General features: G+C 39.2%; 1 protein-coding gene and 1 long non-coding RNA gene across 8 annotated transcripts in view; one reads left to right on the top strand and one right to left on the bottom strand.

Moving 5' to 3' along the window:
* Positions 1–1303: 1303 nt before the first annotated feature.
* Positions 1304–17223, bottom strand: LOC135327169 (uncharacterized). The gene is made up of 3 exons (XR_010387317.1): positions 17130–17223; positions 15569–15664; positions 1304–1926 (listed from the first exon to the last, which is right to left on the bottom strand). It is a non-coding gene; the product is annotated as an uncharacterized LOC135327169 (long non-coding RNA).
* PSPC1 (paraspeckle component 1) overlaps positions 16505–25942 on the top strand; it is a 64120-nt gene continuing 54682 nt past the window's right edge. For 4 of the 7 annotated variants that reach the window (XM_064505035.1, XM_064505036.1, XM_064505037.1 and 1 more), the window contains exons 1-4: positions 16505–17025; positions 18870–19171; positions 21712–21807; positions 22820–23016. In XM_064505035.1, coding sequence (XP_064361105.1) covers positions 16654–17025; positions 18870–19171; positions 21712–21807; positions 22820–23016 — 967 coding nt within the window. In that variant the 5' untranslated portion in view covers positions 16505–16653. The remainder of the gene's footprint in view (positions 17026–18869; positions 19172–21711; positions 21808–22819; positions 23017–25942) is intronic. The other 3 variants (XM_064505038.1, XM_064505040.1, XM_064505039.1) reach the window with 1 other exon arrangement.

Consider the following 25942-nt stretch of genomic DNA (forward strand, 5'->3'; position numbering starts at 1 on the left):
ATTTAAGCAATTTTCACAGTGCACTAGCTCAGAATCATTTTCTTAATAGTCTTTATACAGTTGAAATCATTACTCAGGTGCTTCAATTAAAAAAAAAATCCTGTAATTGGCTTCTGAAGACCATCCTCCCCTTCTACTTGATAGGAACAGACTGTAAGGCCGTAGTTTCACAAGGCAATCAATCTCTTTCTAGGAGGTCTAATAGTACTCGATCAGAAACATTGCAGCCACGTGATGCAAAGTGCTGAACTCGTACAAACTCACTTTGCAACTTAAAAGTAAATGTTTTTCAGTGTAAAAAAATGTGAAGGTTAACTTTGTCCTGGAGGATTTGATATTGGATCAGGTATTATCTGACCAAGCTGCTTTTACTTTATGCTGAATCAGGGATCTTTTGTCCTCTTACAGACAGTATAAGAGAATAGTCACTATAAAAGAGGCAAAACCACTGTATCGGCTGCTGTGGTGGTGTGACAGAAATGCCATGCTGTATTCATGCTTGACCTGGATTAAATTTGTACCATAAGGTGATCCAGTATACAAACTTGGAACCATGTCCAAAGGTTTCTTCTGATATTCTTCTGATAAGTAACCAGTATTCCAGTAAGTGATCAGGATGCTTATTGCCCTTGAAATACACTCATCATAACTGCTAGTAGATTTACTTAATTACAATGTCTGTTTACGTAAAACATCCCATTCATTATTTTTCCAGAAATTTTAAAAGTGGAAGGCAAGGTAAGATAGAAATAGATACTTTTGAAATAGTAGATCCTAAGATCCAGATCCTACAAGGTATTCGGCTATCAAACTCCCATTCTAAATAACTTGAATGTTTTGAGTTGAAGCAAGTTTATACACATGGCAACGCTGTGCAACACCACGATTTTTTCTGCATCATCTGGAACTCAGAACCAGCCCGTCCAACTTTTCAGGCCAAGGTAATTTACTCAATAAAACTATGAAAGACTAAAGATAGAATTCAGATAGAGGCTTAAATGCACTGACAACAATTTTACAACTGTAGTGGCAGAGTTTCTACAGATAAGATTGAACTAATTGAGTTGTACATTTAACTACAGTAGGAACCAATGTAGTCTAGTTTAAATAATCAAGAACCTGGGATATTCATCACAACTTCAAATGAATAAACGGGGATATTTAATGTTCTGTCTCTTAAAAATCAGTTAGGCAACCAGTTTTTCACAGTTATTCCCAGACAGTCTCTGACAAATTTATCTGGGAGGTGGGTAGAAATGGATTTGTAGTTGTAACTAAAAAGTACATAACTTGAGACCCTGCATTGTCTGGAACACCCTTTATTTGGAACAGTAGGTACATTCACAGGACTCTCTTTGTAGGTGGATAGTTTTGTGACTAGTTCCTACACAGGAACTGGTCCTGTGGATCCACACAGATCTTTAAACCTGCCAAATGTAGACAAATGCAAGGTAGAACATATATGCCCATAAAAAAACGAAACTCATAGCAGCCGTAGCCTCCAAGAGTAGCAGTAAGTGGGCTGATGGATGCTTTTCCTTCTTCATTGTTTCGCAGCTGACACAGTATGATATCTGAACCATTTTTCACTATAATTCCTGTCATTCTGCATAAAGTAATTTTGCATATCAAGAAGACCTATGTAATCTGTGAAGGTATTTCTTCACTGAGACTTTATTCAATTTTGGTCTCTCTGTGCTCTTTGGTATCTCCCCACCTTTAATGTGAATGCAGTTATCCATCATGCAAACTCTCAGGAAAGCAAGTTTTGCAGTTCTGCCTCTTTCCACAAGTGTAGAAAAAGAATATTAGTTGCCTTTGATTGCCTTACTGCATTCCTCTGTATGATGTGTGCCTCTTCCACATTTCTGCAATGTCCTCAGTTTTCCTTTTTGTACTCTTTGCTCCTCTGATCCTGGAACATTTCTGTTGGGAGAATTAAGAGATTCATACCAGAATATTGTATGAATATATTTTTAGTGGTAAGAATATATTTTTAGTTCTTCATCAACTAAAACTTTTGTCATATTTTCAAAATTATTTGCATGTAAGGATGCTGGAATAGGCTTCCCTGAAGTGATTCTGAAATACACAAAGACTGTTTTAGAACAGTAAATACAGTGCTTCTCACAGGCAGCTCTTCTCCAGGTTAAACATTCACACTGTCTGGATGGACTGTACTCAGTGTTCACAGATTTATGCTTATTTTTCAAATAAAGTATCACCCATTTTGCACAGTATGGCCTTCTGAAAGTTCACTTGGCAAGAAACAGTTCTTGCTAAGTATAAAGTGTGAAATCTGGCAATAAATTTTTAAATTAAACCCAGCATTTTTCAGCCTACGTCCTGGCAACTGCTGTCTTATTAAAAGAAGCAATTTGAACCAGTACTATATGCAGAGGTGTAAGAGGGTGTAAATGAGTGCTTGTCCTGCTGCATTTATTAATATATATTTTTAATAGCAAGTTATAAGATCTTATAATGGAATATTCAGTACTTGTATTGGTAACAGAAAGTCCCAATAGTACAATGATTAACTTAATATAATATTTTACACTGCATTATCATTTAGAGTATCACTTAGTCCCACTGTACTAATGAGTTTATAAACATCTTAATACCTATTCCAAAGAGTTTACATCTTAACTACATTCAGTTTAACTTTATAGAGTTTAAATGTACTAATTAATTTTGGGCTTAAAATGAGTTCCAAGAGATAATCAATATCTGTTGTAAAATATATTACAATTATAGTTTTAAATGAAATTAAATGCTAGAAATTGTGTAAAAGAGAGCATGTATATTCACATAATATCTGACTCAGTTTTAGATTTTAGAAAGACTCAGTTAGTTGAGGATATATATATCCACCCCAAAGGCTCACTTACCTTCCCTAACACACTCATTGCTTTTCTCCTGCACTCTCAAAATTACCTTGAGATAATCTTAAAAAAAATGATAGCTAATATTATTTACTGTTATCTGTGCTTTTGTTCAAAACATCATCCCAATTCAGTTATTTAGCTAAAAACTAACTAAATAATAAACATGTAAAGCATTGGAATTTAAATTTTCTCTGAAACCTTAGAAATTCGAATAGCTTCTGTCATCTTCTGGTTTGAAAATCATAGTAGATTTTATGTAAGTGTTTAAACAAGTAAGGTGGCAGATACAAGAGTGAATAGTCACCCTTCTGCCAGGTCAAATCAGTCAGTGGCAACCTAAAAACTGTAGCAGTAGACTTGAAGTGCCTTCATTTATTAAAGCTTGGTATAATATGCTTTCTTTTAACTTTCTGTTATTCTGATGAGGAGCACTTTTAAGAAATGTGTAGCCATGAAGCTCCCTGTGCCGTCACCAAGTATGACAGGGGAACCACGGAGAGGCCTGAGCGAGTGCAACGCCGCCACTGATGGCAGAGTGAACATGCTCCCTAAAAAAAGGTTAAACAGCAAAAGAAACAGCAAAAGAACTGCATTATCTTTCAAGTATTTTGACTGTGGAAGAAGCATCCACTTTTCTCGGGAAGCATCTTGTAAGAGCGAATGAACAATGGGGAATCCCAGACACACCGTCAAAGCAGATGGTGTTCAAAGCTGAGGGCGAAGAAGATGCTGTGTGGGGAGACGGTGCTGGGCTCACGAAGGTGCAGGCCTGAATACAGGTAGCCGTGTGATTCAACTTCTTTACAAAGAAAAAGTAGAGAATATACTTATCAAGATTTCAATGTTTTCTCCTTGAGTATAGAGTCAATTACAAGATTATGTACATCAATGACTTAGATTAGAAATTAAAATTGATTGCATCTGTAGTTTTTTTAATACGGTGTATAAATTTATTTCCTAAATTTTGTCCTAATGTGGTACTAAGATGGATATTTCAAATCCTTGCATTGTTTAAAATCACTGGAATCTTAAGCCCTAGTTATTTTAATTAAAGATTAAATTTGAAGTCATTTTCTGGTTAATGATCGTTTTCCTCTCTTCCATAACTCAAAGTTCCGCCCTCAACAAAGGCTGAAGGAGCCTGCTTGCAGGGAATGCCACACCGCGCGCCCTCTTTAAAAATGGCGGCCAAGTTACATTGTTCTCAACGAGAGTGAAGCCGCCCGGGACCTCAGGCCTCCATTTTGAAAGCGACGGCGGCGTGGTGGCTGGCGGGGGCCGCGCGGGGCCCGGCGGGTTGGTCCTCCCGCCGCGGCGGGACTGGCAGCCGGGGCTGTGACCTGGAGCCGCGGGGGCAGTGGGGACGGGCGGCCACGTCGGGAAAAGGAGCAGCGGGCTGTCGCCTCCGTCCGGTTGAGGAGAATGGGAGGCGCTGGCAGTTGTGAGGGAGATCCATTATTCATGAGGTTCCCGACGGTGACTGTGAGCGCTGGGCTCTGCTGACAGAGAAGCCTCCAGTTACGGGGGGGGGGGGGAGAAATAATAATAAAAAAGGAATTAGACCATCAGTGCTAACTAGCTATTAAAAAAAACCCAACTGTGGTACCACATCTACGAAAAAGATGGTGAGAGATTAGGATGAGAGATGTGTGTTCCTATGGGAGGTTACATGGATGTAGAATAAAGAAGAGAATTGTGTGTTTTGTAGCATAAACTGAGTAATGACATGAAAGCAATTCACACTTAGATAACCAAACTGGCTGCTGGATTCATTGCTGTTCGCATAGCCTCCCTCCTCCTCTAAGCTCTTCCTTTCTGCTATCTATTCTTCCACCTCCAATTTTTGTGCCAATTGCAGCAGATTTCCCTTTTACAGTTTATCCCTGCGTCTTTCATGGAAGCATTTGCTACATGCTGGGGTAGAGCCTGCAGCCTGTGTCTGAGATAATAGCTTGTGCCGTCAATGTGTTTTGATATTTTGAGGAGTTATCTCCTCTTCCTCCAAGCAGTCTGTCTTTGCAGTCTCTGGATAACATCGGAAACACAAAGAAGTGAGGGTGGTGTTTCCGTGCCATCAGATACAATGCTTTTGTCCTTTCAGCACATTTGCTCTGCAGGATGGCATCAGTTAGTTCCCTGCATTGCTCGTGCACCATCTTCTTCTCTCCTTTAAAGTCAGGGCAGATTATGGTGCAGGCTGTTCCTGTTATCATCCATGTTCCACACTTGGCCTTACACGTCTTGGTAGGCTGGCTGGCTGCCACTATGCTTCAGTTACTTGCCATTTTGTCCTCACTGTTGACCTGTATCTATATTGACCTGTATAAACTAAATTAGCTTATATCTATGCCATATGATTCATCTGCCAGTGCAGCTTGGAAAGTTGCCTTTTGCCACTGTTTAATGTAACCAAGTGATGGCTGGACCCAGATATGCTTAACGGTGTGTAGTCACATCAGGTCCTTGTCTCTCTGGTTATAGCAGAAAGTCTTCTTAGCCTTATCTTCTCTTAATTACAAGAACATAGTATTCACATTTCCTTTGCTGTTCTGACTGAAAGCAGAGAATTGTTCTCAAGTCTCCCAATTAACAAATTAAGCTAAATTTTAGCCCCTGAAAGGATGCATCCTGATGGTTCAAAATTGCCTACTAGAGCTCCAGTCTTTTGTTTAGCTTTCGATATCAGTCTTGCAGCTGTCTTTACAGCCAGCTTCGCTTGTGCTCAAATTCCATTCCGTGCAAAATCATTTAAATTCTGCTGCAGTATGTGGTGGCCCTTCTGGCCCCAGTCACCAGCAAGGTTGAGGTGACCTAGTCCAGGGCTAGGTCATACAGAGATTTTCCATGGCTATTTGAGAAAGCAGAAGTAAAAATAAACACAAAGACATGATTATTTCTTAATTTCCTCTGAGCCCTGCCAAATACTGAGAAAGAAAACATTTTTGCCACAGAGAGCTCAGGCAAGAGTCAATCAGTTACTGGAAGCCAAATACGGCAACCTTCTCTCACCAGACCTATTTTCCATATGCAGGCTCAGAGAGAGCAAGTATTCCTGGACCCTAGCCAGCATGCTCTCCCTCCCAGCCAACTGAGCTGGCCTGTCCTTTTTTAGTGCTTCACTGAAGCCTGACATGTCTTCGAAGGTGTGTGACATGGCTGAGGAGGCTCCCCTGACTTATTTCTGCAACCCATCACCATCAGCATGATGTGTCAGGATTGGGCTTGTTTGAAAAAAGTGCCTTCAGTATTCTGGTCCCAATTCTTCCCAAAGTATCCATCAAATAACTTCAAATAACTTCATCTGCAAATAGCCAAATTAGTGACTTTTTGTGACCATGCAGTTCCTGGCTGGTTTGACTACGTCCAAGCATCACGCTGGAATGTCACTGGGCTCCAAGTGCTTCTGGATCATCACATCCTTTTCACACTTCATGCTGTTTCACATACACTCTAAACGAGGCGTTCATCCCTAGCCAGGAGGCACATGTCCTGCCATAGGCCCGTGTGCGTCCCACTGTGTAAATGCTACGACTTGTCGCTTTTGCATATAGGCTGCTTTGCACATTGTCCATTGCAATGTAGGTTGCCTCGAGGATGCCTCTTTGTGAAGCGCCACGTGATCACATGAGCTGATTTGCAGAGTTGAAGTAGAGGTATCTGGCTCATGATTTTTTTATTCTTTCAAATACTGTTCCTACAGGCAGTACATTCAGTACATTCAGTCCTTTGCCTGATAAAAAAAAAATGACCACACTGTCCCAATTTTTCTCAGAATTGGAACACTTACTGAACATTATTTGCTTTGGGGGTTTGTCCTGCTCACATTTCTGTCATAGCTTAACTGGGATCCTGTGAGTGAAAATATACTATTAATCATGGGAATATATACTTAAACAGTTCCTTTCATTTGAGGATTCAGAGTACTTAAAAGTTAATTCATACTATATTGTATTACTCCTGTGAAGTAAGTAAATATTTTCCCCAGTGCAGAAACTGAGATACTGAGAAGTTTAAGATTTTGCAGACTATCATAGACATCTATATAGAAATGGCCTTATTTTTGAAGGTAGCAAGTAGTTACGGTTTCCACTGATTTTACTCTCTAACTTTAGTCACCTGCTTTTGAAAATATCAACTTAGATAAATTGCCCAGGGTCACAGGGTAATGCGTTAACTGTGTTTGTAGGAAGTAACTGCCTTTGCTTGATCTGAAGTTCAAAGAGGAACTCTACTTTAGTTCTCTTCACAGTCTTAAACCTGCTCACACATTGAGCTCATATATACAGTCATTTCAAGAAGCTGGCAAAATATGATATTATGTCTTAAATTTCTTTAAGAGACAGTACAATTCCTAACAGATTTCTTCATTGCTGGGCAACCAAGCAATCTCGCTAGGCTGTGAATTTAACCCAGTAGCTTGCAGAGACTGTCATACAGTGTGGCACCACTGCAAGGACCTGTGGGAGCAGCTTATTCTGCTCTGTAACTAATCAGTCCCCTGGTGAGGAAGCACCTCAGGGTTACAATTCCCTGTAAGTAGGCTTAAGTGGGATTCCAACAGGAGCAGGAGTTGTCTGGCTACAGGAAGATTGTCTTTAAGTGAAACAGGTTTTCCCGGAGAGGAGGCTGTCACTGCAAGGCTGCCTGGCCTGAAGGCATGTAGAGAGTTGGGGGTTTTTTATTTGCTTGTTAAATGGGCTAATAACCTGCCCTTTTCTTTTGTTTATTTAGAGATTAAAGCTTGGTTGAGAGACTTTAACTGAGGAGTTTGTGGCCTCATTTATGCTGGTCTAGAAAGAGATAAGATCAGTTTATATGACTTAAAACTGTGGGAAAAAATGGGTCTCAATTTAACAATATAACTGGGCTAAAAGTTTCCGATTAATTTTACTATAGCAGTTCAGTATGTTAATCTCTCAGCTGCCTGCCTGGTAGCTGAGCTACCTCCTTGCCAAGGTAGCTTCACCTTAACCCTGAGAAGAGCTGGTAGCAGGAAATATGTGCCATGTCTCATTTGCTGCATTTCAGCCTACTATGCTTGCTCAAGCCCATCTTCGGGAGCAGTTTAGGTTTAATGCCAAGCTCTGTCCTTTGGCACATGTTCCCTTCTGCCCGGCGTACCAGAAAGCTAGCAAGACGTGGAAGAGAAATGGGTGAGACGGGGGTGAGAAGTGGGCGAGACAAGTCCTAAACCCCTGCAGCAAGATCTGCTAGTTTTCTGCCTCAGATTCCTCAGGTGCGCTTGTTACAGGGACAGACTCTTTGTCATGCGCACACTGATGCATGCAACTGAATTCCTGATATTGATATCGCAGGAAACAGCACTTTAGCGAATGTTTCTTCCCTCCCCTCAGGGAAGATGAAGCCTCTTTGCCAAATACTGTTTGAGACCAGCATAAAATGTGGTACCGCATTTATTTGCTAGCAGTGCTTGCTTAAACAACCATTCACTTGCTCCTCTTCCCCCTCTTCATTCTTTTAGCTGGATTAGTTCCCCGATCCAATTCACATGTGGCTGTATAAGCAGCTGAGTTAATGTGTTAAAAAAACTGCATGGGGTAGTAAGAGGTGTTGGGGAAAGAATGGAAAGGAGGCTGTTTAAACCAACTTAAGTTGTGCTGCCAGCCACGGTCACAAGACTTTTTTCTGAATTTCACAAAAATAATAGAAATATATAAAATGTTTAAAATGTAATCTATGTGAGGTATAATTTTAGGCATAAGCCTGCATTAACAAACGTGGACTAATAACTATAGCAAGTGGAAATGGCGTCTTAATGGCACATTATACAGTTTAAAGTGAAACTTAATTTTCTGACAGCAATTTTAATTTGCCAACCTTGATATTACACACCTTGCATCATTTTTGTGGATCTTTAGTTTGTTACAGCAAAACTAATCCTATATTTACCTACTGGATAGGTCAGCACTTTGCTCTAGAATATCTGGCAACTACCTCTCAAAGATAGTACAGTGAACTAGAGGAGCTTTGGGTTTTCTCTATTATGGCAGTTTCCAAAGTCTTGTGTGCTGCGCTACAGACAAACCACATCCTAGCTTAAAAATAAGTAAGCAAAATAAAATTCAAATTAAATATTTAAAATATTGTCAAAACAATGTTTCGTTTCATCTAATCTGCTCATTATTTCAGAATTATGATTAGGTAAAATTTTAAAGTTTTTGAATATTTATCCTATTTCAGGATGGTAAAATACTTTGACCTGCTGAAAATGCTCAAAGATTATAAATACTCTTTCTTGTACAGCTGTAAGAGTGATTAACAGATATGACTGAAGTCAAAGAGGTTTAGGTAAAAGTATTAGATAAACTACCAAAAATTGAGTTCATGCATTCCGATTTCAGTTTCAGTTCCTTCCCTTGCCAAACACAAAATCCAGCAATCCTAGACCTAGAAAGGAAAAGTAAAAAACAGAGAAACGTCTTATATTTTTCAGGATTATAGTGACTGAGTTCTTAAACTATTCAGATTTACAGAACATTTCCAGCCTCAGTGAAGCTGTGGAAGAGTAAGTCAGTTCCGAAAGAAATATTTGTATGCCCCGATTTGAAAGGAAAATCAAAAGAAACTACAGTGCAAAGATGACTCGTATAAGAAAAGGCAGACTAGATATGTTTCATATAGCTCAATGAGAGATTCAAGAAAATACCAACAGTCAAATGCAAGAAATGCATTTTCCTACAGGTACTAAGTTGTGAGAGACAAGATTTGGAATAAAAACAAGCAATTATTGGCTACTTACTACATCCTATTGGACATCAAGCAAATTGTCCCTCAATTGAATGAAAGCCTTCAAAAGCTTTATAGCTCTCTCTCTAGTGCTGCTGGCTCTTTAGACTTCAAACCATTCTGTTGAAAGGCTTCTGTGGAACAGGCAGATTATTTAATTTCATCTCTTTCACAATGGCTGAATACTGAGAAGTTATCTTTCATAAGGATCTATTTGGGGAGCTGCCATTTCACTATAGATTTTATGAGTTAAGAACTATTTCACCACACTTGTTTTAGTTAGATGTTTAGCAGAGAATATCTGATCAGCATAACAGTAAGTCTATTTGTTTCATTTATGTGTTTCACATTTAAAATATATCTGTTTTAGAGAAAGGGTTAAATATGCACTTCCTCTGAATTTTGTCATACTCATAGGCTTGCATGAAAAGCATATGGCAACCAAAACTTTATAAATTTATAGGCCACTTCACTTCCAGTTATGTGTTTAGGTGCCAAACTATAACAAGTGCTCAGTTATGCAACTCTGTAGAAGACAATGATATATGTAGTAAATATTCAAAGCCCTGCGTAAGTATTTACATGATATTATTTTTCTAGGATCTTCTGTCTAGATTTAGGGTTGTTTTGTCACCTGGTGATCTTGCCCTGGCTTCCAGGTGATACTAAGGCATGCTTGTCCCCTGCTTTGGCAGGATGCAGACCCTCCTCGGTCCCCAGCACATCCAGGCTTCAGCCTCCACCACTCATTTTAAACCCAAAATGACACAAAGTGAAGCTGCTCTTGGCCACTCACATGATGCTCACCTTTGTGCTGGTTGAGATACTTGTTAGAGCCCTCTTTAAGCTGATTCAATTCACTAACCTGGCAGAAAATTAAACCCAATAAAAATAGTGCACAGTTTTCTTTTGGTTAGTGGGTTAACTGGATCATGGAAGGGTCTGCTGAGTGTGTGAGCCAGCACAGGACAGCGTATGGCGAAGGGGTGAGAGGAAAGTGGTGAAGAGAGAAGCAGGGGAGGAAGGAAGAAAGTGTTTATTCCCCCTTTTTGATGACAGTGAACTATTAGATTAGCTCAGCTGCTGATGGAAATGTATCTTAAGCCTGGTGTGGGCATTGCTGCTAGATCCCTAGATGAGCAGAGCAGCTCATATGGAGCTCATTCAGAGCCCAGCTTCTCTCTCGCCTGCTAATGCAGTGAAATGTCTGACTCAGAATCATTAGGACAATAGAGAAAATACTGAAAAGAATTGCCCACTGCTGACAGAAAAATCTCCATGAAAAGAAACTGAAATAGCCCTCGCTTGGTACTATATTACCTCAGCATCAACTGTCTAATTGCCTGGCATATCTTCTGCTTATCTAGCTTTTGAGCATTAGGTGTTACCTGCATCCTCGCCCATCCCGTGTTTCCAGTTATGCTAAATTTCACACATTTACTGTGATAATCTCACAATTGTCTTTTGGCCCAAAGGCTGTCTCTCACATCCTCTCTCAGTGCAATGCCACAGCCCTCACCTATACCAGAACCCATGCTCCAGATGTGGCTGGTCAACACTTCCCTGCTCCCTGCAGCAAAATGGGGGAGAGCATGATGGAGTGGAGGAGAGGTGTTCACTCTGCAGCAGGATCTACCCTACCTAACAAGGTTCCTCCTCAAAGGTTGGTGGCATATTCCTGAGCTTCATCTCAGTGCCTTCACTCTTCCCTCCTCATATGATCCCAACAACAAATTCTTCCTGCATCATAAATGCTCTCACAAGTATGGCAGAAGAAAATACATGATGGGTGCAGGGTTTAGCATTTTTAAGTACCTAGTGTCTTATCAACAGCATGGCTCAATTTTGAGTGACTGCAGTACAAAGATTGTTCCCATGACCTTGGCATTATTCAGGCAGTAGCTGTTCAGTAGGGGCCATAACCACAGACAGGCTGGTGGATCCTCTGCATGGCGTGCGAAATAGGGAATGGGAAATAGCAGACAGTTCTCTGTCATTTGGCAGTGCAGTTTTCAGCAGCTCATTTGAGGGTTAAAGTGTCAGAAACTGGTTAAAGTTTGTCTGCATGTCACGTGATTCAGGAGGACTTCAGAGGAAGAGATATGCTTTCTTTCTGGGGACAGAGAAAGACAAATATGCACAGAGGGAAGTGCAAAGGGGAAGGCCTCAGGGGCCTGCGGGCTATTTTGGTTTGAGTTATTGCACAGCTTTATGGTAATTTGCAACTGCTTGGGTTTGTGTTAAACTGCTCTGAAGAAAGTGGCCTGAGTGAGATGTGGGTGGGATGTTGTTTTCCTTCTGGGCTAGGAGCTCCTGGCTTTAGTTATTTTAGGTCTGTCCTGGTCACTTAAACTGTTCCCTACAAGCTGTTACTCCTTCCAAATATGATCCTAGGGCCTTTCTGTCAGGAACCTCTTCTGTGTGATACGCTGACAACAAACTGAATGATTGTTTAAAGACAAATTAAGGGCTGAATATACTTGGGGAATGCTTCCTTAAGGCTTTAACTTTCCTGTTTGGTTAATTGTTGCTCTTTTAGAAAATGGACAAAGAATATATGCTGAAAAATATTTGAAATGAATTCTGTTGTATTCATTGATTATATTAGTGAGCAAAGTAGCTTTGGAAAAGACAGGTAACTTTTGTCAAGCCTAAATGACAGTCTGACAATTACATTTTCATCACTCCTTGTTTCCCTGAGACCAGTGTTGTTTAAAAGAATAATACTGACTTCTCACCTTCAGAAATACTCAGATAACTCAGAAATATGGCTTTTCATTCACTTAAAAAATCTATTAATATGGCATGTATATAGGTGTCTACTTACTGTATAAGGTTAAGTTTTACAGATTATTTTACAAGTGTGATCCATGTATATTGTTCTCCATATAAATACAATAAATGTGTCTTGGTGAATTGTGCTAATATTGAGGAGAACAGAGAAAAGAGGCCTGCCCACTCAGTTTAAAAGTAGAAAATCCAAGTCATCCTATCCATGTGGGACTAGAAGAGATAGATAATTGTATTGCAGGTTTTCCATGTTTCTATTCACTTGATTTATTCAAGTTCTAGTGATATTTCCAGTATTTGTCACCAGATGGCACCGCAGTGACATTATCTTGTAACCACTCTTAATGCCCCTGAGTGGTATTATAATGAGGTAGTATGGGAAAGACTTGCATATTTATAGTGCACACATCACTTCTTCAAATGGCATTAAGCACTCCTTTCTCCACACAACTGTGTTTATACCATCAGGTTTTCTGGCACAGCCATGTTAGCTAGTGTTTTTTTTAATATTCTTAGCCAATTTAACTTTGTAGGCAAAACTCAGAAGTGTATACCAAAACCCATACTAAGCTTAATTTGTCCAGATATTGCCATGAGTAGTATTTCAGGCAAACACCGTCTTTGGTGGCAAGAGATGGACAGCAACAGCAGTTCCTACCTCTATGTCGGGTCATGCACACCTGAAAGAGATGTGCCTCTGTCCTCTGGCCCTGCACACCCTCATCCCTTCAGAATGGGATCCCAACTTCAGGCTGTCACCTACTGTCCTCTTGCATGCCCCACTTTTTTCAATGCAGAACTCCAACTCCATGCTCTCCCTTGTCTCCCTCTTTCTCCTACCATCTAAGCCTAAATGGGACCCCCCTCCCCTCCATGCCCTAATTTAGCTCATCTCAGTTCTAATCCTTCCTGGCTCATTCTGTCATGATCCCACAGCTTGAGTTAAAAGTTCAGATCCTAATCTTGACCCATTGCCCACTCTAGGAAGCAGAAAGAAATAAAGGTGGGAGTCCAGAGATGTGTTGAGCAATAAGCTACTGCTAATCACCTGATGCATGGTACTTGCCTCTGCAGAGAAGCTTATTTTGGTGTTGACACAGCTGCACCTTGGAGTGGAACTGATAGCTACTATTGCTGCTGTTATTGGAGCAATCACTTTGAAGTTGTTTCAATGGTAAATATATATAGTTTGGAATCTTTACCTGCAGATCAAGGTGTGTAGCATTTACAAGTTTGCAATATAAAATGCTCTCACAACTTTCTTTTAGAGGTCCGACACCTCCCTGTTTTTTAGCAGAACTGTGATACTTGGCAGGGGAGTAATGCTGGGATATAGGAAGTCAAAAGCTAGTCACAGTTGCTTCTGACTGTGTTGTATATGGTACCATGCTGGATAGTGTGTATTTTGGAAGTATACCCAAATACTTTGTTAGCGATAACACACTTTAGCATACAACAAATAGAATCTTTGTCTGTAGCAGACAAAATGAAAAATACTGGTGCTTTTCATAATTCTGCTCCTGTTTTCTTCCACTAAAATGTCCTCTTCCTTAAGGGAATAGTGATTGTATTATAGACAGTGCATATATATAATATACTATTTATGTTAATAAATTTAAATACACAGCCACTTGGAAGATCATAATCCAAGGCTATGCTTGCTTCAGAAAAGGGAGTCTGGTAGTATGTATATGGCCAGTATATTACTAATACAGAAAAAAGACCTTTTTAATGTCTTAAAATAAATTCTACAGCAAACAAACTTTGTTAGTACAAAATTAGGGTTGTCTGCTGTGGCCTTTTGAATGTCAAGTTGAATAAACTTCAGCTTTCAAAAAAACCCCCAAGAATTACAGAGTGAAAGCAAATTAACATGTGATCATAGCTATTGCTCCCCTACTCCTCCAAAATGACTTTTGTGCAATTCAGCTGCTTTCACCATATTAAACATAACAGTACTAAAAGTACCGAGAGTAGTTTGAACAGTTTGGCAGAACTCCCCTGTGATATGTGTTGTAATTAGTAAGTCAGAACAATTTAAATTGATGTTTTTAACAGAAGGAAAGCATTAGAACATCAACTTTGAGGAATCCATTTTGCCTCCTTTCAAAACCGTTTTCGTTAACTGGTGTCAGTGGTAAGGTATATCAATTGTCATGCCACAATGACTTTGAGCAGTTGGGTAGGAAATGAACTGTCTGTGACTGTGATGATGAATGGGCAAAAGCAAAGTGTTAGATGATACAGTGTAAATGAAGGTGAGAGAATGATTAAATATAGCAGAATTCAGGTTCTTTGAGTATGGCACCCTAAAACGTTTGACTGTAGGGCATATGCAAATAGTTCCTGTTCAGCAAAGTTTAAAAACAGAATGCAGGTATGTTTCTTATACTGTGACTCTGACTAATGAAGGCAAGTTAAGGATGCATGAGCATCTGTATTAAATAAGTATTTTTTCATATCTCCTTATCATTTTCTTGTTTCTGAAAGTTGGAATTTTATTAAATTAGTGTGAGATAATGTTCAGTCTTTTTAATTAAGCTTTTTATCAACCAAATTCCTAGAGTTCCTTTTTTTAAATGCAAGAGAAAAGTTTCTGCTAGCAGTCAGTAATCATTTGCAATTGAGACATCGCTGTAGATAAGGAAAGGTAAAAATGTTATGGAATTTATACACACTCCTTTGTTCTTTCTGTTTCTTATAATACATAGGAAATCATGGTTGTATATTTAAATGGTTGTAACTTTTATTACTAACATGATTTGGAAAGCTGTGCCTGAAAATCTTGGCCATTTTTTTTACACAGTGGTGGCAATAACTACTATGCATCTCCCTTTTTTCACTTACGGAGCCTCCACCTCATATAATGTATAGTCTCATCATTATTTCTAACATTTCTTCCACTCCTTTTACTTTCTTATTTAAAAAAACCTACTGGTTTGCAGTAAGTTGGTCCCTTTTTTGTATAATATTCATTGTTGAATCCCAAATATATTACAAACTATAGCTTTTTGGATGGTCAAGGTGACAAAGTTCTAGGGGATGGAACCCCCTAGACTTCCTGCCTTTGCTTGGAGTAACTATCCTTCCTCTCCACTCTGTATTTTCTGCTTTTCAGAGGTTTAAATCTCTGTTCATTTCAATACCTTATGCCCAGCAGTCTGTACTTCAGGAACAGGTGGTCTGACAAAGCAACTCTTGCTGCTTCGGGAACTCATGGTTTCTCCAGATCCTGGTACATGCTTAGAGAAATAAAGGAAGGTGATTGAGATCCTTCTTGTACCTCAGATGGAAAACAAACACACAGAAGAACTTAGAATATTCCCCAAGGGACAGAGAAATCCCTGAGCAACAGGTTGACGCCTGCTTTGGAATTAACTTCTTCAACATCATACTTGATGTTGCTTTTTCAAAGAACAGTCCATGCCATGCACTAGCTAAGGTAAATGTTAAGCATATGGGATCCTCTGGGCTTTTTCAGTGTCATAGTTTTATTAATAATAATATAATTATTTTCTCCTGAAGCCTTGCTCTGTTATCCATGGAGTTCCCCTTGACTGATGCCATACTACACGGGCATCTGGAGCAGACAGGCTACTACAATAGCGGGAGCCAAGGAACTGCCTATTTCATCCGGGTTTCTGTGAGGCCCCAGGCAGGCTGAGCTCTTTGTCCGAGATAGGGGGCAGCAGCCTAATTACTTGTTGCAGCACGGATCCAGCCAAGCTACTGTGTCTGACGGGCGAGCAGGAGACAAACCGTGGTCCTAGAGAACAGCGGAAGCAGGGGCGCTTCTGGTCGGGGAAATCCCTAGCGCTCTCTGACAGTGGACCCCCCCCCCCCCGGTAGGGCAAGGCAAGGACGCTTCTCCGGCGGTTTGGGACAGGCGCGGCCCTAGCCAGGAGCCGAGGGAAAGCATCACCACCCGAGGAAGCAGGACGCCCGCAAGGGACACGGCGCCTCCACAGCCGCTGCTAGGCCGCGCAGGCAGCCGCATGCGCACACCGCCCCCTTCGCCCAGCAACCGGCCGCGCGGGACGCTACTGCGCAGGAGCGGGACCGGAGGGGAGCGCAGCCGTTGGCGGGCGGGGCTTTGCTCAGGGACGTTACAACTCGTCGAGGGTGGCTGCGGCGCCATTTTGAATTGGCTGCGGGTTGGAGGCGGTGGTTGCTGAGCGCGGCTCCGCGTCCCTCGAGAAAAGCAGCGAGAAAGAAGGAGCGAGGTCTGAATATGGCAGCGAATAGGAACTTGAAGCAAGTGCGGATCGAGAATAGCTCCCCAGCGACGCCGCTGGGCATGGTGGGGGGTGGTGGCAGCCTGAAGGGATTGCGGGGCCTAGACACGGAGAGCGAGGCAGCGGCGGCCATGGCGGTAGTGCCGGGCAAAGAAGCTGGTGACGAAGAGCAGGAGGTCGGGTTCACTATCGACATCAAGAGCTTTCTCAAGCCCGGGGAGAAGAGCTACACGCAGCGTTGCCGGCTGTTCGTGGGGAACCTGCCTACCGACATCACCGAAGAAGACTTCAAGCGCCTCTTCGAGCGCTACGGGGAGCCCAGCGAGGTCTTCATCAATCGCGACCGTGGCTTTGGCTTCATTCGCCTGGTAAGGGTTCGCGCGGGCTTGTGTGGCCATCCCGTAAACCGCGGGCTGCCTTTGTAAGTGAGAGGTTCTTGCCCCCCCCCCCCCCCCAAACACACGCCGCCCACCTTTCCCTGCTGGACGTGTGTAAAAAGGACAGTATCTGCCCCGCATTCTCTTCCTCTCTTTGCCACTAGTGCAGCTCCTCAGCTTCCTCTTCCCTCCCCTTTTTGCCTCCGTGCATCCACGTAACACGCCTGCATTTTCAGCAGCCTTCACAGCCCCTGCCATTTAGGCTTCCCCCTCACTACTCGGCATCTCCGCTGGTTTCAGGATCTCTCCACCAGTTATCGTTTACATGCTGCTACCACGGATGCTCCTGCAGCCTGTTACTTTTGAATTACAGTAAATGGAAGATGTGTTTGCGCGATCTCCTTTGTGTAACGCTGTCGCGTAATGTAATAAAGATTTTCGTTAAACACATTTAATTAGGAGCTTGTTACAGTACTTTAGGACTGGAAATTTGCCTTTGTGCTGAACTAAATTTCAGCCCGTACGGTTCGTTATGAACATAAATTTTGGTGTATGAAGAAAACACATTAGTTGATTTTAGAAACGCTTCAGTAAAGACTGTATAGTATTATTTTAAAATACTGCTGCTCAGACATTGTGAAAACTAAGGACATGTAACTTCAAAATTGGGAACTTCGGTTGATTAAATTAACGGTGTCTAGGTAAGACATAAGTGACTAGATTTTTATGCAATTCGATCAGTATTATCTCGAGCATGCAAAAAAAAAAGAAACATTCTAAAAACTTGAGGTAACTGTGTTTAAATTTGTTAGTTTAATATGCAGGATTAATTTTTGTGACTTCCATTTCGAAAACGCACTGATTGATATTGTTACAAGGAATGGCTTTACAGTGCTTTGGGTGTCCCTAATTATGACTTTCAAAATATATTCTACTGTTTAGTTTTTCTGTTTGGTTGTCATCTTAATGATGACTTCTGTAATATTGCTGTACTTTCACTTGACCATTCCCAGCCTCAAATAGCAGGTTTTTTGGAGAAAGTGCAATAGTTTACATATATTATTCAGATGTGTATATAATACAGATTAGATATAGCTTTTATCTAAACTTTCCTTAATAGCCGTTGTATTTAGGGAGCAGATTATTCTTTCACAAATTACCTAGTCAGGCGAACTGCGGAGAAAATGGTTGTGATTTAAAGAATCATTTCTTTAAAGGGTTGCAGGTAGCAAGCTAAGTGAAAATCTCTGAAGTAAAACAAGGGCAGTCATTAAGGAACACTGTCTCATGGGTCTGGGTGCAGAAAGCACATAAATTAGTACAAGAGCAAAGGAGGATATTAGAGCAAATTATTTATTGGTGAGATTTGAATTACATGTCCATTGAGTTCATCCAACAACAGTGATGAGTGTGATAACCCCAAAATAGTAATTCATTTAAAACAAAAAACAAAAACACCCTTAGATGCTTTGGTGTAATCTTTGAAAACACTGCTTCCTAATATACAGAGATAAGGATGCAGGACATGCAGTTTTCAACTCTACTGAAAGTGCTTTGCAAAGCAGCACATACCTAATTAACATTGACAAAAGTAAGTTCTTCAATATACGATTAAAGTTTGTGCATAAGGCATTTTTTAGAGTAAATCATATGGGAACACAAAGGTATATTTTTAAAATCAGTGGGCAGAAACTTTTGAGAAAAAGAATGTTGAGTGATCCTAATGCTAATGTGCTCAAGGTCAAAAGTATATATATTTTCCTTGAGGGAGCGGGAAACTGATTTCTGTTGTATTTGAAAATAGAGTATATAAAATATTTTATATTTTGAAAAAGGAATCTAGGACACTGGCTGAAATAGCAAAAGCAGAACTTGATGGTACTATTTTGAAGAGCAGACCACTTCGAATTCGATTTGCCACACATGGAGCTGCCTTAACTGTCAAGAATCTTTCACCTGTGGTTTCTAATGAGCTGCTGGAACAAGCATTCTCTCAATTTGGCCCGGTGGAAAGAGCTGTTGTTGTAGTAGATGATCGTGGCAGAGCTACAGGAAAAGGTTTCGTAGAGTTTGCAGCAAAACCTCCAGCACGGAAAGCTCTAGAAAGATGCAGTGATGGGGCATTCTTGCTTACAACGTAAGTTCACAGATTTTTGTTTGAATTTGTGTGAGTATGTTTATTTTTATGTAAAGAAAAGCAACATTTGTGAGCATTCCCTACTTCTTTTATTTTCAAATAATGGAAGCCATGAGATGAGAAATTAAGGTGATTTACATGAACACCCAAAATACTTCTAATTTTTTGGTGAAGAAGAACAGCTTTTTTCACTGACTAGCTGTAAGTCTTGTAATCACTGTATGGAAGTCTGACAGTGAAATTATTTCTTGTTAACTTTTCCTTCTCTACATAATAGGGCTTCTTCTGTTTTCATGGATTGTGCTGTTTTGGTGGTCCTAGTAAGAACATGGCAAAACAAATTCTGTTCCTCTGCCTCGTGTGCACTGAATTACTGATGATATTTCTGTGGACTCAGGAATGTTTTTGCATTTTTCTCTCTTCTTAAAGTTGTACTTGTGGCTTGACAGGACAGTTATATACATATTTTGAAAATGAAGACTTAGATTCTGTAGAAGTCAATGGCAGAGATCTTTGGAAAACTTTGTATTTCTAGGGCAAGCAAGCTTGCAAATTACAGCACTTACCTATATCTCATTTCTGTAATTGCTGAAGAGAGTTATTAGTGTTAACAGCTGCGTTTTCACATACTTACTAGTGACATCTTCAAATGCTTTCTTTAAGATCGTGTGAAATGATAGATATTCAAGAGTATATTTCATGTTTGTTTTTTTTCTCACTTGGGAAAATAAGGTTGTGGTCCCACAGCACTGAAGATGCTCTGAATGATTGCTGCCATCCCATGGGGGAAGTCTCAGTTCTCCTTCTCTTCCTGCCCTAACTATGCTGTTGATATTTCCCCCCTTGAGAACTACATTAGACAGTTCTACAAACCACCTGAATTTGCTAGAACAGCAGGAAACTATTCAGCTGTTCCTGTTGGTTTCATTTTCTGGCTGTTCCAGCAAGTGAAGGTGCTTGCTAACATAGGCATGATGAACATCAGGCCCAGGAGAATTTTTTCCAGGAGGAGATTGCAGGTGTGGAAAAAATCAGGAACTCCTCTTTCTGATACTAATGAGCTCTTAAATCTGGTCTGTCACTGAACTGCATCCTGATTATCTGGATCAGTGGCTACATAGTAAATTTAATCTGAATAAGTCTCTGCTGTTGTCAGAAGGTACCAGCAATTTGCTCTTATCCCCTGGGTTTTCTTGGCATTAGTGTTTGAATGGCAGCATGGTGAGCCAACCCAGGCAACTGATCTAGTTCAGTGAACACCACAGTGTTATATGAATGCTATTCTTGGCATGAAGGATGTGGCCAGGGAAAAAGAAGCTGGGATGTAAGGGAGGAAGGTTTTCTTGCTTTACCAGCTGTGTAGATTTATTTGTTGGATTGAAGTGACAGTCTAACCATGGCCTGAGTGAATAAAAAGCAGTTGATCTTAGTCTTGCTTAGCAGGCTGATGAACAGTTGCAAACATAATTAGTGTAATTCTGCTGCTGTGGTATTTTCTTTGATCATTTGCTATAGAATCTAAAATTTTACTTTTTTAGCTAAAGTCCCTTTGCCTAAACAGGAAAAAGTCTTTTAATATATGAACCAAATATATCAAACCCAGGCATTTAAAACATTAATTTGGAGAGGTAATTGTTCGTTTTAATCAGAAACATACTAATTCTCCCAGTTTAGTTGCATTTAAATGCCAGAGCTAATAACAGTTGTCATACAGATCATTTGAGGAGCGGTAGCTGCTGAGTTGTGCTGTGTGATTCCAGACTTCATTTCTTTAACCTTCCTTGATGCCCAGATGTTCTTAAAATGTATTGATGGCATCTTTTTTCCCGTGGAAAAGATCTGCGAAGTGATACAAGGTTGTGGAATGCAATACTTCTGGTCGATACTTGCCTCTGATTACTTCAGAAAAAGAGAACTGAAGGAAGGTGTTTTTGAAGATGAATTAGGATACGGATTTGTGAGAGCATGGTAATTTGCAGAATGGGTTAAAAATAAGCAGAAATGATTTTTCTAGTCATTGGAATATTAGTGCCAAATTATCAGACTGTTTTTATTTGTAGAATAGTTTTAAAAAGTAACTCACCCTATTCCATGTAAATATGAATAGGGTAGGTTTTGGTCTGTTTTGGGTTTGTTTGGTACTTCCCAGTATAATTGTGGCCCCAAACCACATTGCCTCACTAACGAAAGTAAAAAGATAGTTCCTTTCTAAATATTTTGTAATTGTTTGTAGAAGATTTTGAGATTTTTTTGAATGTTCTTTAAGTGTTATATTTAACAGCAGACTGAACCATATAATAGAAGAAAATGGTGTTTCCTAGGCAAAGTAGCTTGTTTTGAATGTAAAACAATGATCATTTCAAAGCTATTTTTTAGAATCAGGTTTATAGGAATTTTATGCTTTAAGAAGGATTGGCAAGACTTGGGAATTGTAGATACCATATATTGTTACTTGTCTAGAGTTCTTCCTCAAAATACTAAGGTAACTTTGTGAAGTGTTTTGTTTACAAATCAGTTACTCAGTTGAGATTCTTTTCCAGAACACCTCGTCCTGTTGTTGTAGAACCAATGGAGCAATTTGATGATGAAGATGGGCTCCCAGAGAAGCTAATGCAGAAAACACAACAGTATCACAAGTAAGTTTGGTTTAGCTTTATTTCATAGAACATGATTTATTTGGTTGGCTTAGTAAATATGCACTAGTTTTATTTTGAGTTTGTGCGACAGAAGCAGACACAGTGTTTTATATGTAATGCTGTCCTGTGGCAAAGGACTAAATAGGACCTTATCAAGATTTTCTAATCATACTAAAATTCAAACTTTTATTATTGGTTTAAGATTTATGAAAGTATTCAGATTTCTGGCATCTACTGAAATCATTTGGAGCTTGGTGTCAGATAAACATGGCCTTTTGTGGATGAAGAGTGTGGTCTAATCCTGCAGAGATTTGTATACCCGCAGATTATTGTCCTGTGATTATCCCCTTAATTTTTTATAAAGCCAATGGAATCTAAGTCTTTGTAGCTTCCAGGCTTCAGATACAGTTTTACTGAGTATGATATGAGAAACTGAGTCTTGAGCATAAACTGAAAGAGGGGTCACCTAATCTGATTTGAGAAAATAAATATTTAATATGGCAATTTGATTGCTATTTAGAAATCTTGTTGCTTGAAGCTAAAGTGATTATTATTATGTGCTTGTGGAATACCAGATTTTAAAAATCTCTCATTGTTCTTAGTTCACAGTATTAGTGTTGAAATGTTAAATAAAATTTTTGCATATTTTTAGAGGTTCTAATATTTTGAATAGTGTAGTAAGTTTTATTTATTTGAATAATTCATTTTATGAATTGATCACTTGCTTTAGAAGGCTGAATGCAATTCTAGTGTCACACTTTAAGTATTTGTATCACTGTAAAAATTAATTTCTGTCTTAATTATATTGAATGAGTTTTTACTTGGACAGTTTATCAGTTATCTTAATGGCTGTATCTAACATTAAGCTTTGATGAACTGGTTTAGACCATTATCTGATAGTTTGATTTGAAGTCAGAACTATCTCGAAGTGACTGTTTAGAAATTCTTTGCCTGCTACAGCATTGACCCAAATGTATACTTCCATACATTTTAACTGCAAAAATTTTATTAGGGAAAGAGAACAGCCTCCACGTTTTGCTCAGCCCGGAACGTTTGAGTTTGAGTATGCTTCACGGTGGAAGGCTCTTGATGAAATGGAAAAGCAACAGCGTGAGCAGGTTGACAGGAACATTAGAGAAGCCAAAGAGAAACTAGAGGCAGAAATGGAAGCAGCTAGACACGAGCATCAGCTTATGCTGATGAGGCAAGGTAAAAATGAGATAACCTATTAGTTTGAAGTTTGTTTTGTCACACATTTTCTTCGTGTAGCATGTTGAGCTGTATGTTAAACTTAGCAATTTTGCTAGGCTACTTTTAATTAAATGCATAGAACTGAGAAGAAGGGAAATAATATTTCATTTTAAGCATACTTTTTGATTATTTGCAGAGATGGATTAAGAAACAGACACCTATAAAAAAAATTGTGGGAAAAGTGAGATTTCCCAGGTTTATTTTCTTCACTTCTTAAAAATTTGTCTAGTGTGAGTAGTTTATGTGAAAAGGTTGAATGGTAACTTCACATTCAGCAGTAAAATTTGTTTTCCAATTTCAGTGTTGTATAAGGAACTAGATTGAACTAAATGTCTGTGGGCCCTGTGCAGGAAAAAACAAAACAGTAGCTGGTACTTCTTATGGCTGTTTTGTGTACCTCTCTCACACTACTTTAAGTATCCAGCAGCTAATTTTATAGGAATTTTCTCTTTGAAACCCGACTGAAAATCCTGATGTGGGTATATAGTTATATATAAAAATAACTCAAGGGCATATTGTCACTCATTTAATTCGTTCATTGAAATTGTAAAATCCTCTATGCATCCTCTGTAATTGTTTGGGCATGTTCTCTGCCCCCACCCCACCCCTTTCCACTTTTGGGGCAAAGCAAGCCAACTAGCAATTGCTTTCAGTCCCTGCCCTTGAGAATGGAGCTGGATGGAGTTTTTCTTGGACAGAGAGGAAACTAGCAGGGCAAGTATCTACTACTTTGTGCTTGTTAGCCTCCTCCCCAGAACTCTGTAGACAGGTAATTACTGCTTTTCACACTGCTTCCCAGTTGAAAACCATTGAGTTACTACTTTAGTTATCCTGTATGACTTCAAGAATTGCAAGACTTTTGAGTGGATAATATATAAATATATTGCAAATCTATCAGAAGGGATCGCAAGGCTCTTTGCATAGATGAAACACTGAAAGATTTTATAATTTGTTAAAAAAAAATCTTAAATTAAGGGAAACTGTTAGATTTTAAGACTGTACAGTAACTAGCATGATAGGCTGAATAAGAGTGCCTTGTCATTTTGAAAGGGATTTGAAATTCTTGAGATTCTAGGGAATAGACGCATTTCAAGCCTTAAATGCAGATAACTAATATATAAACTTTGTGGCAGTTATTTCACTTAATATATCGCTTTTAAGAAAGGACGTGTTAGTAGTGCCATGCAGCTTTTCTCTGAGAATGGTTTCTCTTGTGTTTTTTTTTTCTTTTTTCTTGATGATGTGATTTATGTGTTGAAAATCTCCATGTTGGCTGGATTAAGGTGGTATGAAATTGACTTGGTGGCCTCAAAGTGTCTTGGTGGCCTAAATGTCTAGGTTACTTTGCCTGCTTATTTTTAATATAAGCTTTGAGTTTAATTTTTTTAAGTCTGTTTTTAAAAGTTTTTTAACTGAAAGAGTTTACAAAGCATTTTTTTATTTAATATTTTTAATGACATGTAAATCTATTGCAGATGCAAATTGTCATTGGAAAAAGTTTACTTTGCCTTTTTTTCTAAATGGGCATGCTTGCTCTTTATCAGAAGCCCTAATGTTTATATAAGATCTAGTACTGAAATACAGAACAAATGCTAAAAATAAACTGTTCTGAAATGACAGATAGTTAGACAGATTGTAGCACTTAGACTTTCAGCTGTTGAGTTAATTAATTTATCTTTTAACTGAGGAAAATGTTAAAGCACTTTGTTTCCAGGTGGACCATGTATGTCTTACAGATGAGGAATACAAATGTTACTGTAATGTAATAACAGTACATATAATACATAGTACAATCCTTTTCTCTCCCGTTTACCCAGCCTGGATAAATTAGTTAACTATTTTTTATTGTGTGTGTGCGTAATATTTGTAAAGTTGGTTAAGTACTGAAAAGATAGGTTGGATATGTTTATCGTTGACTTAAGTAATTGTTAATATTTGATAGTGCAAACGATTCAGTACCAGAATCCATACGGTTAATTTCTTAGAATTTCTTCAGCAGTCAAAGGGAAGATTAGGGATTACTTTCTCCTAAATTATCATCTCTTAATCATGTTTTCAACTGAGACAAGACAGTGACCTGTTTTATTAAGATAGAAAGGTCTTAATGATAAAACATGGGAGAACAGCTCAGATATGTCCTGTGGACATTGGGGTTTCTTTTAGGGACAACAGGAAAAAAAAACTTTCCTTTTTTGAGTATCTGCTAATCTCTGCTTTGATATGGAAGTGGAAAGTTATTTCTTCTGTTAAAGAGCCATTAGAATAAGGACGTTTTTTTGATGCTGATATTAAGAGTGAAGAAACATGCTTCTTGTTAATGTGGAAAGAGTGTCCCTCCCCCCTTCATTTTTGATTAGAATACTTCTTTTTGGTACCAAATAACCTGAATTTTGCTCAGATACTCAGTTTTCTGCTTATTCATCTGCAGACTTCTAACGTGTTAAGCTCTAGGGGGTCATTAAATAAGTATTTTTTCTGTTTCTTTATCAACTCTCTGGCTTCAGTGTATATGAAAATAAGTTAGTTTCTCTTGTACTTAGTTCAGGCATTAGCTGCTTCTAAATCTTGCTTGTTTGAACAGTGTGTCTGGATCTAGGTAGTTCAGAACATAGAAAGAAGATCTATCACCTGGAAGCCTTTTAAGAAAGCATCAATGAAATTTTAAGCGTCAGAACCTAGTATGAATATTTCTGTATACTTGATGAATCAATCACAGCTTTCAAAGTGTTTTGAAGTAATTATCCTGAAATATGAAATGTAAAACTGCAGTATACTAAATGTCAGGAGCTAAAAAGAAGATAGGAAAGATGTATTATAGTTCATATACTCCTGCTGATGAAGGGGGAAAAAAAGCTTTTTTATAGAAATTGCTTTCCCTGATTTA

Source organism: Dromaius novaehollandiae, chromosome 1 (genome assembly GCF_036370855.1).
Source record: "Dromaius novaehollandiae isolate bDroNov1 chromosome 1, bDroNov1.hap1, whole genome shotgun sequence".
NCBI lineage: Eukaryota > Metazoa > Chordata > Aves > Casuariiformes > Dromaiidae > Dromaius > Dromaius novaehollandiae.